The sequence below is a fragment of the Trematosphaeria pertusa genome (assembly GCF_010094035.1).
Source record: "Trematosphaeria pertusa strain CBS 122368 unplaced genomic scaffold BU26scaffold_7, whole genome shotgun sequence".
Taxonomy (NCBI): domain Eukaryota; kingdom Fungi; phylum Ascomycota; class Dothideomycetes; order Pleosporales; family Trematosphaeriaceae; genus Trematosphaeria; species Trematosphaeria pertusa.
This window is the reverse complement of record NW_022987218.1, coordinates 1188987-1201374: the sequence shown is the minus strand read 5'-3', so window position 1 is coordinate 1201374 and position 12388 is coordinate 1188987. Positions and strand designations below refer to the sequence as shown.

Sequence of the window (12388 nt, the reverse complement as noted above, 5' to 3'; positions counted from 1 at the left end):
TGCTCGGGCCACGGCCCCTCCTGATTGGTCCAACGGAGATGGGGTCTCCTGATGGCCCGCACCACTTTCCCAACCCTGCGTCCTCCATCCCGATCTGATTTTCTCCATCTTCCTAGGTGCAATTTCTTTGTTGGCTTTCTCATCCATTTACGAGCTGTATGTACAGGCCAAAAGAGGCCTCGAGGCTGTATCACGGGGCAGTCACACCGCAGCGAACACCCCCCCTCACAAAACTCCTGGAGGCTGGAAAACCACCGAGATACTTGAAAGCTTCACGAAGTCACTAAAGACGCGGTGCACAGTAACGTGTCCTGTTCAAGGCTAGACGAACACGAACATCTAGCTACTGCACAGGACTTCCATCACACGTCTTCCCAGCGATGACGATGCTATCTTGACTGCACCCATCCGACTGTCATGCAATATCCCCTTTACCAGCGCCCCCGGGAGTCCTTGTTTACTCCGCTCAATAATGCTCGCACTACACCACACATATCAGCATCTACTCCACTCCACTGCACCCAAAGCAGCAAGCAAAACCCAAAAACTCACCTCATCATCCATATGCTTGTAGCACTCCGTCTGGTAGCACAACTCGGCATGGTTCTCGCAAATGTACTTGCAGTTCCAGCAGCGGCTGCGCTCGTCCTCGTTCCGGTCGTGCACGATCTGCGACCTGTCGCAGTGCGGGTTCGGGTCGTCCTTGCACGGGTCCGACTCGCCGCGCACGGGGAGCGAGGCGCGGGCTTGGATTGCAGTGGCCTTGAGGGTCACGGTGGGGCTGGCAGGATTAGATGATGTGGTTATTTTGCTAGAGGGCGGAGGAAGGGGGGTTGTAGGGTGGGAGAGTGATGGGATGAGATCGGACGGGTTCGTGTGCGTGTGCGTGAGAGGGGAAGGACGTACAGTGTGATGGTGGTTGTCCGGGTGTGGCCCGGACGGGCGAGCATAGCGGCGACGAGAGCAGTGAGGATGGTGATGGTCTTCATGGTGGGTGATGTGGAGTTGAAGTTGGAGTTGGAGGTTATGGGATGCTAACGTGGAAGTGGAATTGGGAGGTATGTTGGGAAAGAAGACGGTGCGGCGAGGGCTGGGCTTTTATTTTCTTCAGGTGTGCGTGCGAACTCAGACTTCGGGGCGTTAAAGGGTGATGTGAAGTCGTTCCATGGCTTTCGGATACTGGCTACGTACTCTTCGAGCCTTGGGTGAGCGAATACAGCATAGCGGCTAAGGCACTGCTGTTTGATCTCGCGGGCGACAAGGGACACTGAACCTACTCATCACAGTGTCAAGCTTGTGGAAAGGATTGACTTGTTGAGAATCGTGACCAGATTCGGATGGGGCCGGAGAACTTTGGTGGAGTGAGCCACGGATGCGCGCTCGCCCAACGCCGTTCATAGGGAAGAAGTGCGCATTCTATATATTGAACGGGTGGAGTAGTAAGTTACGGCGACCTATGTGCTTGAGTCCCCGTATGTGCTCGCATCCTCACTATGACGAGGCCTAGCTATTTTCGAATTGCTGTCTGAGGCAAGTGCTGCCTGCCGGGAGGTGACACTTTACTCTCCACTAAAGAAGCTCGCCGTGCGCCTCTCATTCGCCTTCCTCAACTTCAACACCGTCTCCAGATGCCCCATGCCCAGGCACTCGTCATACTTGCTCGCCAGCAACTGTGCCGTCTTAAGCACATTCTTGATCTGGCGTCCATTCAGCGGCACCTTAGACAGCTTCTCCAGTTCCGCGTCCGCAAAGTGCCCGACATTCGAATGCTTCGTCTGGGATGATCGCTCCAAGAAGGTTGCCCAGACATGGCGACGCGATGTCTTGTCGAGCTCGGCGTAGTTGAGGGTCAAATGAATGCGTGATTCGAATGCTGCGTCCATGTTCTCGAGGCGGTTTGTGGTCAGGAACATAATACCCTCGAAATATTCAAGCAAGCGGAGGAAGATCGCGACGAGCTTGTTGCGGTCGAGGTCGGCGGTACTGCGCGCTTCCATAAAGACGTCTGCTTCGTCAAGCAAGAGCACTACGCAGATATTAGCTACTCCATTGAAGGAGCAAACAGGAGGGAAACCTCTTACCGGCACCCCACTTCGTGCACATTTCCAGGATATCGTGAAGGGACTTCTCCAGTGGCGCAGGTTTGGAACCCAGATCAGCAGCACCAATGCTGTACAAAGGCGCCTTCATAGTCTCTGCCACACTCTCAGCAGTGAGCGTCTTACCCACGCCAGGCGGACCCGAGAGCAACATGATGATGCCTTTCCCTTTACCTTGGATGAAGTCATCGAAATGCTCGCGGTTCTTGATTTGCGATTCGGCGAAGGACAAGATGAGGTCTTTTTGCTCTTGAGGAGCCACGAGGGACTTGAATGCGTCCCCATTCCACTCGATGTCCTTCACGTTGTCGATAAAGAAACTGAACCACTTCTTGTCTCGAAGCGAGTATCCCCTGACTTTTGCATCTGCCATCAGATGCTGCTCCGTTGTGAGGGCAAATTTCGACTCTGGAATGACAGCGGGCCTCTTGCCGACTTCGGCGGGCGCCCTCTTCTGCGTCGCATTCTCATCGACCATAACGCAGTCCTCGTCCGTCTCTTCGCCGTTGCCGGAGCTTGCAGTCTCTTGGGTGACTTCGGGAGTCTCGAAATACTCAATTGAGGCTCTTTGATTGTAGCGAGCGTACGCGTGCGCATCAATGACAATGCGGCTCTTGACGCTGAACTTCTGTTCGCCACGATGCGCTTTTCCGAAAGCGATCCCGTCGTAGGCAACGAAATGATTTCCTTTGTACAATTCGAATTGTCGACCGCGCTCCGCCAGCCTCTCCATCAGCTCCTCCACATTCTCATGGAAACACAGCGGGTAGGCCTCGAACTTGGTGATCTTCTTCGTCCCTGGGAAGTCGTTGATATTGAGCGTTTCCAGGCCATACCCGAACTGTGTGCCATCGTAGTCAACGTATTGGCACTCTAACTGGAAGACTTTCCTAGAGCCGACGCTTGCGAGCTTCGACGATTTGAGCTTGTAAATGCGGTCTTGCTCGGCTGCCTTGTAGTAAATGAGGCAGCCCGGTTCGAATAGCGTCCAGATGTGCTTGAACTGCATGACCCCATGGGTGATGAGATCCTTCTTTTGTCGAAGCAAAGAACCCAGCTCGCGCTCCAGAGTAACGTAGAGCAAATCCAAATAGCTTCTCAGAGCCTGTTTGTATCCTCTCCCTTCGAATGGGCCGTCCTCTGCCAATTGCGTAACGAGTTCTTCGCGCTCCACGCGCAGCGCGTCCCACCTGTGCACAAAACATTCAAATGGGGCTTTGAACTCGAGACGCTCCAGCTCCGTCGTGATGCTCGGATAACCCTCCAGAACACGTGCTAGGATCCCCTTCAGCAGCGGACTCTGCACAACAACTGAATGTAGGTCCAGCGTCTTGCTCGGGTCTTTCGAGATTCTGTACCGCGCAACAAGAGCATGCTGTGCCGACTCGGCATCTTCGACTGGAGCGCCCGCTTGGACCGGATACTTCGTGGTCCACTTGTTGGGGAGGAAGGGGTCTTCGTAAACGGAGTGAATTGAGAAAAGGGTGCCTGGCGCAGCAGGTCGCTCCATCGGCGTGATGCCAATAGGCTCAGATGTACTTGGAACGGAAGCCTTGATTTCGCGATAGAGTCTTTCTCTACCACTGGTTGAAGCAGGAATAGAAGAAGGATTTCAAGGCGATTAAATGGGAGGAAGTATTTGGGGCGTCATACTCCTCATGCCAGCGGATGATGACTGACACATCGTGTAGCGCCCATTGTTGCCTAGTTGAGTCATGAAAGACAGGACGCCTAAAGGACTAAGATTCGGAAGCTGGGATCGCCAGCGGGGTAAAGGAGCGTCTGTTCACCGGACTCCTACAATGTCGTCTCCGCTACGCCAATGCGGCTCAGGCTCGCGGCGTAAGGCTAGGAGCGGAGATGCACCGTGCCATAGAATTACATTTCTGAGCGAGATTTGAGTCTGCTCTGCTCCTGTGAATCAAACAATAAACCACAAAAGCCTCGGCTGCCATTTCGTGTACGGAGGTAGTAAGTTCCAACTGGCAAGGTAGGTAGGCGAAGGAGTCGTTGACTCATGCTCCGCGGGGAAAGAGTCATAGCTGCCTAGGGGATGGTAATCGAGGCTTTTATAGGGCGAAGGATTGCGCATGCCCACTATTGCCGTTGTAAAGTGCCGAATGAGATGAACAGAGACAAGAAGAGGTTTGCGACTAAGGAGGACAGGAGAGCATTGGAGATCGAGCGGTCGACGTCGCGAAAGTCAGGCTAGACCCAATTAAGATAGTATGCTTCTAGGCCGCCCCTCAACAGCTATCGGTCATCTTCGCAAGTAACGTTCTCTACATCAACTAAGATCAACTTGGTGACTCTTACTTTGTAGATAATCATCATTCACGACACGGCTGTGGGCCGACGGGGGTATGCCGTACCCCAAGGACGAAAGCTTCCCTCTTAGAGACGCTGGACATCCCCAACGCACATCCCATACGCCCAAAGCACTCATCACCCCACTGCACCTCCCTACACATGCAAATACCACCAAAGATTGGCGACACTAGTCTACGCCTGCTCCCGGTCCCCCGATCGCGAGCAAAAGCAAACATGCAGCAGCTAGGCCAACCGTCAACGGCAGCAAGCGAATTCAGCTCAGCCAATTCCACGCTCCTTCTGTCATCATCGTACGATTTCTTTGCTCACAGACCTTTTTCTTGTGATACCGGGACAATTTGTGTATCCACGCCCACGCTACCTCATTCGCAATTGCTTTTAAAAGGCTTCCAGCTGCTCGGGGCCAGTCTGCTTCATGAGCCGAACCACGTGCCTGGCAGCTGAAGACAAGCATCCGACGTGGCACGCTGGAGGTGTCTGGCGAGCAGCTGACGTCGCGACCTTCCCGAACAAGCGAGCTGTCGTGACGTGAATGCAGCGCAAGATAGGAACACCCCACGGCGACACGAGATAGGATGGTTGTTGTGTTACACGGCGGCTTCGAGAGTACGATTTATCGGAGGGTAACGTAAAGGCAAGCTCGACACCTCGATTCCATCCGGCTGAGCAGCAGAAGCCTGATAAACGAAATGGTCAAGAACCGAGTAGCTGGTAATTCGTAATGATCATGTTGGCAAGCTAAGGTCCCATGATGCTGGATCTAGGAGGTTTGAGTTGAACCAGTCTAGTGATGGTTGGGACTGCCAAAGCTGCCACATCATGGCATCGTCCCAAGACGACATCTGGAATCCAACGCTAGAAGCATCATTTCCGGTGTCCACTGGTGTTGATGTCGTTGACGCTAGATCCGGCAGAGTAATTTTTGGACTGGCAAGGTGTGCTTCCTCCACGGGCAATGCACTCTGCATCAGAGGCTTGCATAGACTAAGCAGTGTCTCGCCTAGCCGGCACAGTCTTTCGACGTATTTGTTTTTGATGACAAGGGAAGAAATGCTGTCGACTACTTCCTGGAGAAGGCGGAAATCGCGTGGGTCCGACGTACCGACAACGTTGCAGAAGACGACGAAGAAAGGGCATAATGGATATGATAGGATGGTCCTTATTTGTTTTAGCTGCGAAAGCGCGATAGATTAGAGCATGGAAGCTCGCTCACCATGACAGGTATGGGCTATATTCTTCGACGAAGTGCCCCTGCTGCTTTCCGTTGTATTCCACGAGTTTGACGTGTCTAAGCGCCCTCCGGGCGCACTGAAGGCACTCCTCTCTTTCCAGTACGTCGGAGGTGACAGTGGGGCTAAGCCGATGGACTGCGGTCAAGGTGGAGAAATACTTGAACTCTAGACTCTGCCAGTGGAGTAGATAATCCGTGGTAGATTCGCCGTGGTGTAATGAGCGTGCCTGATCTCGGTCAGTTGTGGTTGATCCAGTCCATTCCAAGCTGCTTTTTCACAAACATTTTCCATGAGTACGTAGATATCTGTCATCTGCTTCCGTAGTCGCGCGACTTCCTCTCTTACCGAAACACGCAGCTCGGGAGACCTTCGTTGTGAATTATCAAGAGATAGCTCTAAAATCTTCTCGTGTATGGGCACCATTTCTAGCATAACGCGTGCGAATATCGACATCGGATTTGCCGGATCATGCTCGACCAGAGAGGAGACAGGGACCCCCAGAGGCGGCAATGAGGGAGGCCGGAGTAGTAATAAGCTCATGCATCTATCAAAATGATAACACCACGCGACGGCGGCATGAACTTCCTTGTCGTAGTCGGTCTCAGGGATGGGATCGCGGATCGTGTGGTAGCTGAGCGCAACCAGAGTGCGAGAAGCGTGAGCTGTGAGACTCCAACATGAAGTCGGATTTCCCACGATATGCATTAGAATAGCCTCAAACGCGTTAGTTGCGTCTTTCAACTGTGATTGCATATCGAGTAAGTACTTACCCCAGTTAACAAAACCTGTAACAGTAGCAATGATGGCGCAGTCAAGAAACTCACGGCATCGAGAGCTGTAAGCGCTGCGTTTAAATGGCGCAACTGTAGCTGCTTGATATGGTCTCGAACTTCGACGCTCTTAGGCGCTTGCAACTGGCTGGCGTATAAGCTCAAGGCGGCTTTGAAATGCACAACGACCTTGTACATGTTTAGAGTCAGTTCGTCGGCGGTGTGGTCCAGCAGGGCGACGGCCATCCTTTCTAATGCTGTTGGTGGGATGTGATCGAGCGTATGAAGTTGGATGTGCGGCGGCTCAAGCTCGTTTCTCTGGGCTTCTTACGTTAGCATCCAACGCAACGTGATAAGAATGAGGATGCATACTAGCTAGAATGATGTGCACTAATTCGCCTGGGGCAAGGTCGGTTGAGACCTTCGTCGAGACCCTGTTGTCTGCACTTGCGACTGGAGAAACTCGGGAAAGCTGGTCAACCAAGGCATTTGCGGTTTCTAGTACAAGGCGCTGGTTTGCGGAGAGCAGATCATTGTGTGAAAGTTCTTTTCGGATAAAGTCGCGTCCTTCATAGGTGTGCGATGTCGTTGAGCCGGGTGGCGACGGCACTCCTGGCGTGGTAATGGACTCTGCACTTCGCTTCCGCTTTGGTGCTCTAGGTGAGGATTCTACATGTCTCGAAGACATTCGACGACCCGCAAGATCTTGGACGGTGGGCGCATCATGGGGTTCTCTTTGGCTTGCGAGGACTGAATCCTCAAGGCTATTCAGCCTCTGGAGAAGCGCTCGGATTTTGTCGTCCCTGCATGAACGCAATCAGTAAACCATAAGCCACCGTGGAAACCGCCTTACGTTCTGGGTTTCGGACGAGGTGTACGCTTGTGCCGCGTTCGAAGGCACTCAGCTTTCGCGGTCACGCAGTTACCACAAGGTACCTTCCGGTCACACTTCACCTGCAATCTTGCATCAGATCTAGAATGGGTAGGTGGAAGGTCGAGGATACCTTTCTCGAGTGGCACAAATCGCACTATAGTATAGTCAGTACAAAAAAAATCTTCTCTTCGCGAGGGTACACCGACCGCAGGAATTCCGCCATGTGACTGCCAATTTTCTTCAGGCATGTTTGTGATACCTGCTGTGGGCTTCGTGGCTGTAAGACCCTGGAAGACGAGAAATAAAAGCAAAATGGAGATTTAGTCTAAGCGGCGAAGTGTGAGGGCTGGCTCCCGGTCTCCACTGCTGTACGTGCGCTCTGGAACACCTAGCTAGGTAAGTCGACTGCAGGCAGTACGGTCTCCACGAGCTGTAAGGATAAGGGCGACGAGCAGGGTAGGTTGGGTCAAATTCAGCTATCCAAAGGTGAGGAGCAAAAGGAGGCTCCAAGGGCTCTCTATATACAGGGTGCCTAGTGCTAAGGCGCTAGGCGAGGTTATGTAACTCTGGCAATACTAAGCTAGACTATTACATTACTTCTTCTTATAGGGAGGGCTTGTTCTTAAGCTCTATAGTACGCTTCTAAGATTATTCTAGCTATTAACTCTATTACTAAATTACTCTTTACTCTACTTAGTAGCGTCTTTACGCAGCTTTCTTATCTTCTATCTATATAGAAATTAAATTCTTCGCTATCTTCTATAGCGTCTTCTCTCTCTTATACGTCTTAATCTAAGTATCTAGTTATAATAGAGGCTCTATAATAGTCTAGTTTAGAATTTACCTTAGGTTACGTAACCTAGCCTAGCGCCTTAGCGCTTAGCACCTCTGTATATAGAGAGCTCTTAGAGTATTCTTCTACTTCTTACCTTTAGATAGCTAAATTTAACCTAACCTACTCTACTAGCACCTTTTATTCTTACAGCTCGTAGAGACAGTGCTGCCTACAGCTAACTTACCTAGCTAGGTGTTCTAGAGGCGCTTATAGTAGTAGAGACCGCGAACCTAGCTCTTACATTATCTAAAGGTTAATACCTCTTTAGCTAGAGACGGCGGTATAATATCTAGCTAAACTAAGTAGCCTTATTAAGAAGCGTTTACTAATAGCTAATACTAAGAATTAGAGCTATAAGAGCCTAGTTGCTTACCTAGAGAATTATAGCTGCAAGAGCTCTAATTACTTATCTCTTTAGTACTATATAAGACTACTAGTAGATCTAGTTAGTAGTAGAAAGATACTAGTACTAAGCTAAAGAGAGCTATTAAGAGCTCTATATATAAGAGAACTTCTATAGAACTTCTACGTGCAGAAACTCTCCCCCCCCTCTTTATAAATTACAAAAAATTAACAATTCTCTACTCTACTAGCAGAGCTAACAATCTCTCTGCCCTACTAGTAGAACTAACAACTCGCTACTCTGCTAGTAGCTAAATACCTCCCCTCTACGCTCTATTCTTAATTAGAAAGCTAAATAAATCTAAATACTATAGAAGAACCCTCGCGCAGCTAATCTAGAGATAGAACCTTAGCCCTATAATACCTCTTTACTCTAATAGTTCTTAAATCTAGAGTAGTAAACCTACTAGTAGAATATACTAATTAATATTTCTATTATAAAAACTCTATTTAGTAACACAACGTAATAACTAATAAGAATTAGAATAACAACTTTAACTAGAAGCTTATAAGGCTCTACTAGAGCTTAGTAATACTAGAGCTATTATTAGTCTTAGGTTTGTTTACACTCTCTACCTCTACTAAAGAGCTTTAAGAGCTCTTTCTAGAAACGCTAGCTAAAATTATTAATAAATTAGTTAGCTAATTATATATATAATAAGTACATAAATAACAAATCTATATATATTACTAGATTACTACTAACGCTCTAGCTAAGAGGGATAACGTATATACGAAAAATCTAACACAGGCTACTATTCTAGCTAAAAAGAACGCTAAAATCTAGTAACTATAAGCGTAATTAACCTACTCTAGAGACTAGCCTACTATACTAGTTTAACGCGCGACGCGTTTCTCTATAACACTAATTATACGTAATTTAAGCGCGTTACTACTAGAGAATTTAATTCTAGGTTCTTACTCTTCTATATACTAGCTAGCTACACTTCTAGCGTTATAAGCGTAGAAGAGCTAATTAACGCGCTCTACTAAGTTTCTAGATCTACTCTTATTATTAGATAGTAAAAGTATTACCTTTAAGTAGTAGAGAGATAGCTTATATAATAAACTTTAAGTAAACTAGAATTAGTATACTAGAGATACACTAGAGAATACTAAGAAAACTGTTATTACCTATATCTATACGTAAACTAAGAGAGACGCGTACTAGACTCTATTAGTAATACTATAAATAATTAAGAATAGTAGCGTAGTAGTTTTCTATAGTTATATTCTTAACTAGCTAGAAAGAAGCTATAGAGACCTATATAAAAGGCTAAACGCCTACTATAATTTCTAAAAGCTTTATTACTAAAGCGCTACTAACTTTACCTACTTCTAGAATAATTTCTTCTACCTTATATAGAAGCGTTAGCTTCTAGTAGATTAATAGGTAAAGAAATTTTATAAGAAGCTACTAGAAACTATACGTACGTAGTTAGGTATATACTAATATTAATACGTTAATAACTATAATTACTATATAGACCTTACTTAAAACCTTACCTAAGAGCTTATCTCTAGAGAAGTACGCGTTACTACTAGAAAAACTAAAAAGCGTAACGTAATTATGTTAATACTATAACGCGCGCCTTTAGCTCTTCTAGGTTTTTTAGCACCTAATAAAGCTCTAGTAATCTAGAAGCTAGTTACCTATTTTTAATACTACTAACCTAGCTACCTAAGCTATAATTACTCTAGAGCTTCTACCGCGTAGAAAGCTATTAAGAACGTCGCTCTAGAGAAGCTCTTAGAGCTCTTAGAGCCTATAGAGCTATAAGCATCTAAGAATAACACGTTAGAATGTAAATCTAACAATTTAGAAAAAGCCTAGCTCTAGAAGAAGTCTTCTCTCTAGAGCTATCTACTAGAGTAATTAACCTACGTAAAAAGCTATTTAGTAGTTCTACGTTTACTCTACTCTACTAAATCTCTATAAATAGCCTTATAATTAAGCTTAGAGGCTTAATTAATATAGAAGCGAGTAGCTACGTCTTAGTACACCTAAAGTACTTTTAAACTCTTAGAAAAAACCTCTATGTTAAGCTATTACGTATAGAACTAATCCCTCTTACTAGGTATAATAGGTAACCTAATAGCTAAGTAGATAAGTATTTTAAAGCTAATCTAGTACTAGAAAGCTACTAAATCTATACTTACTTTATATATTATAATACTAGCTACTATAATATAATAATTAGTCGCAAGTTACTTAAAGAAGTTAACGTTTAGGTTAACTACAAGCAGCGCGTACTAATATAGCTAGGTACTAATTAATTAATTAATTATAAACGCGACGCGCTTATCTTTATATAATCCCCTTAATCTACTACTAAAGCTTAAGTAGCTTACTAAGCTAATGCTAATTACCGTAACGCTCTAATATTAGTAGTAGAAAAGCTAAAAGTAATATAATAAGAGAAAGAAGAATTACAACGCTAGAAGCTTTAAGAAAACCTACGTAAGATAGATAGGTAGCTTAAGAATCTTAACCTACCTACTAGGTTGCCCTGTAAGCTAAAAAAGCTACCTATTTTATAGAAAACATGCTTAAAGGCTAGGCTTAACGTTAACACAATTAGCATAGCTACCTTTATAATTAATACGCGTTAAAAAGATACTATAATTAGATACCTTAGTGTCTATAAGGTTAATTAGCTTATTACTAATAGAGAGAAAACCTTTACTACTAATCTAGAGAAGAAACTCTACTAACTAGTTACCTAAAAGCTTCTATTTCTAAAATATACTAGCGTAACTATAGCCTATTTCTTAAAAAAGAATTCTAATACTCTACTACTATATAGAGAGAGTGTAGATTACAATATTAAGCTTATAGTAGAAAATACCTTAATAAATAGTTCTCTTTATAGCATGTTGCTAGAGCACCTATAGTTAGTATAGAATTATCTAGAAGACTACCTTTATTATAGCTTTATCGTCTATAGTAATACGTTATACGCGTTACTAGTTTTATTTACTAAGAAGCTAGAGAGAGAATAAAAGTTCTACGTTAACTATTAAAAGCTTAACGCTATTATAAAAAAAGACGTCTACTCTATCTCTTTTATCTAGAAAATACTTATACGCCTGTTACGCGCTAAGGTCTTTACTAAGTTAAATATAAGATAAGCTTTTTACTAAATCTAGCTTAATAAGTTAGTAGAGAACCTAACGTCTTTTTATACGTAGTATAGTAACTATAAGTATTAAGTTCTACTTTTTAGTCTCTATAATAGCTCTACTACCTTTTAGTAATATATTAACAAGGTGTTATATAGCTTACTAGACAATTTCTATATAGTATATATTAATAATATTCTTATTTATTTAGAGAATTCGCTTAAGTATAAAGCCTATATTATCTAGATACTTAATTAGTTATATAAAGCTAGGTTGTAAGTAGATATTAAGAAATCTAAATTTACTATTAAAAGTACTAAGTTTCTAGAATTAATTGTAAGTACTAATAGAATCTAGAAGAACTTTAAGAAGGTTACTACTATCTAGAATTAGCCTATACCTATAACTCTTAAGAGCCTTTAATTATTTCTAGGTTTCTGTAATTTCTACTAAGCCTTCTTAAAGAATTATAGCTAGATTGTCCGCCCTCTTACTAAGCTACTAAAATAGAGAGTATAGTATATCTTTAGAGAAATTAAGCTTGTGGTATTTTAGTAGGTTAAGAATCTTATACTATCTAATACTATACTAGCTTATTACTCTCTCTATTACTATATAAGAGTAGAAATAGACGTATTAGATAGCGTAGTAGCTAAAGTTCTTTTATAGCTTTAAGAAGATAGTATCTAGAGACTAGTAGCTTTCTTTAGCAAGATAATAAA

The 12388-nt window shown here is 44.8% G+C and overlaps 4 protein-coding genes across 4 annotated transcripts; 2 read left to right on the top strand and 2 right to left on the bottom strand.

Annotated features, from left to right (window-relative positions):
- Window positions 1-119: 119 nt before the first annotated feature.
- On the top strand, window positions 120-1236 carry BU26DRAFT_519226 (uncharacterized protein; the record flags this gene model as incomplete). The annotated part of the gene is made up of 1 exon (XM_033828997.1): window positions 120-1236. A coding segment is annotated over exon 1 (377 nt), but the record flags the coding sequence as incomplete, so codon positions are not given.
- Window positions 1237-1559: 323 nt separating this feature from the next.
- Window positions 1560-3609, bottom strand: BU26DRAFT_564745 (P-loop containing nucleoside triphosphate hydrolase protein; the record flags this gene model as incomplete). Its single annotated transcript, XM_033833303.1, has 2 exons — window positions 1560-2026; window positions 2082-3609. The coding sequence occupies 2 exons, from the start codon at window positions 3607-3609 to the stop codon at window positions 1560-1562; spliced, it is 1995 nt and encodes a 664-aa protein (XP_033684066.1).
- A 555-nt stretch (window positions 3610-4164) lies between these two features.
- Window positions 4165-5062, top strand: BU26DRAFT_311378 (uncharacterized protein). Its single transcript, XM_033821922.1, has 2 exons — window positions 4165-4367; window positions 4423-5062. The coding sequence occupies exons 1-2, from the start codon at window positions 4328-4330 to the stop codon at window positions 4872-4874; spliced, it is 492 nt and encodes a 163-aa protein (XP_033684065.1). The 5' UTR covers window positions 4165-4327; the 3' UTR covers window positions 4875-5062.
- Window positions 5015-7787, bottom strand: BU26DRAFT_311336 (uncharacterized protein). The gene is made up of 8 exons (XM_033821921.1): window positions 7513-7787; window positions 7437-7460; window positions 7286-7386; window positions 6805-7235; window positions 6433-6755; window positions 5945-6376; window positions 5644-5888; window positions 5015-5588 (listed from the first exon to the last, which is right to left on the bottom strand). Exons 1-8 carry the CDS (start codon window positions 7552-7554, stop codon window positions 5156-5158), a joined length of 2031 nt encoding a protein of 676 aa, XP_033684064.1. The 5' UTR covers window positions 7555-7787; the 3' UTR covers window positions 5015-5155.
- Window positions 7788-12388: the final 4601 nt, after the last annotated feature.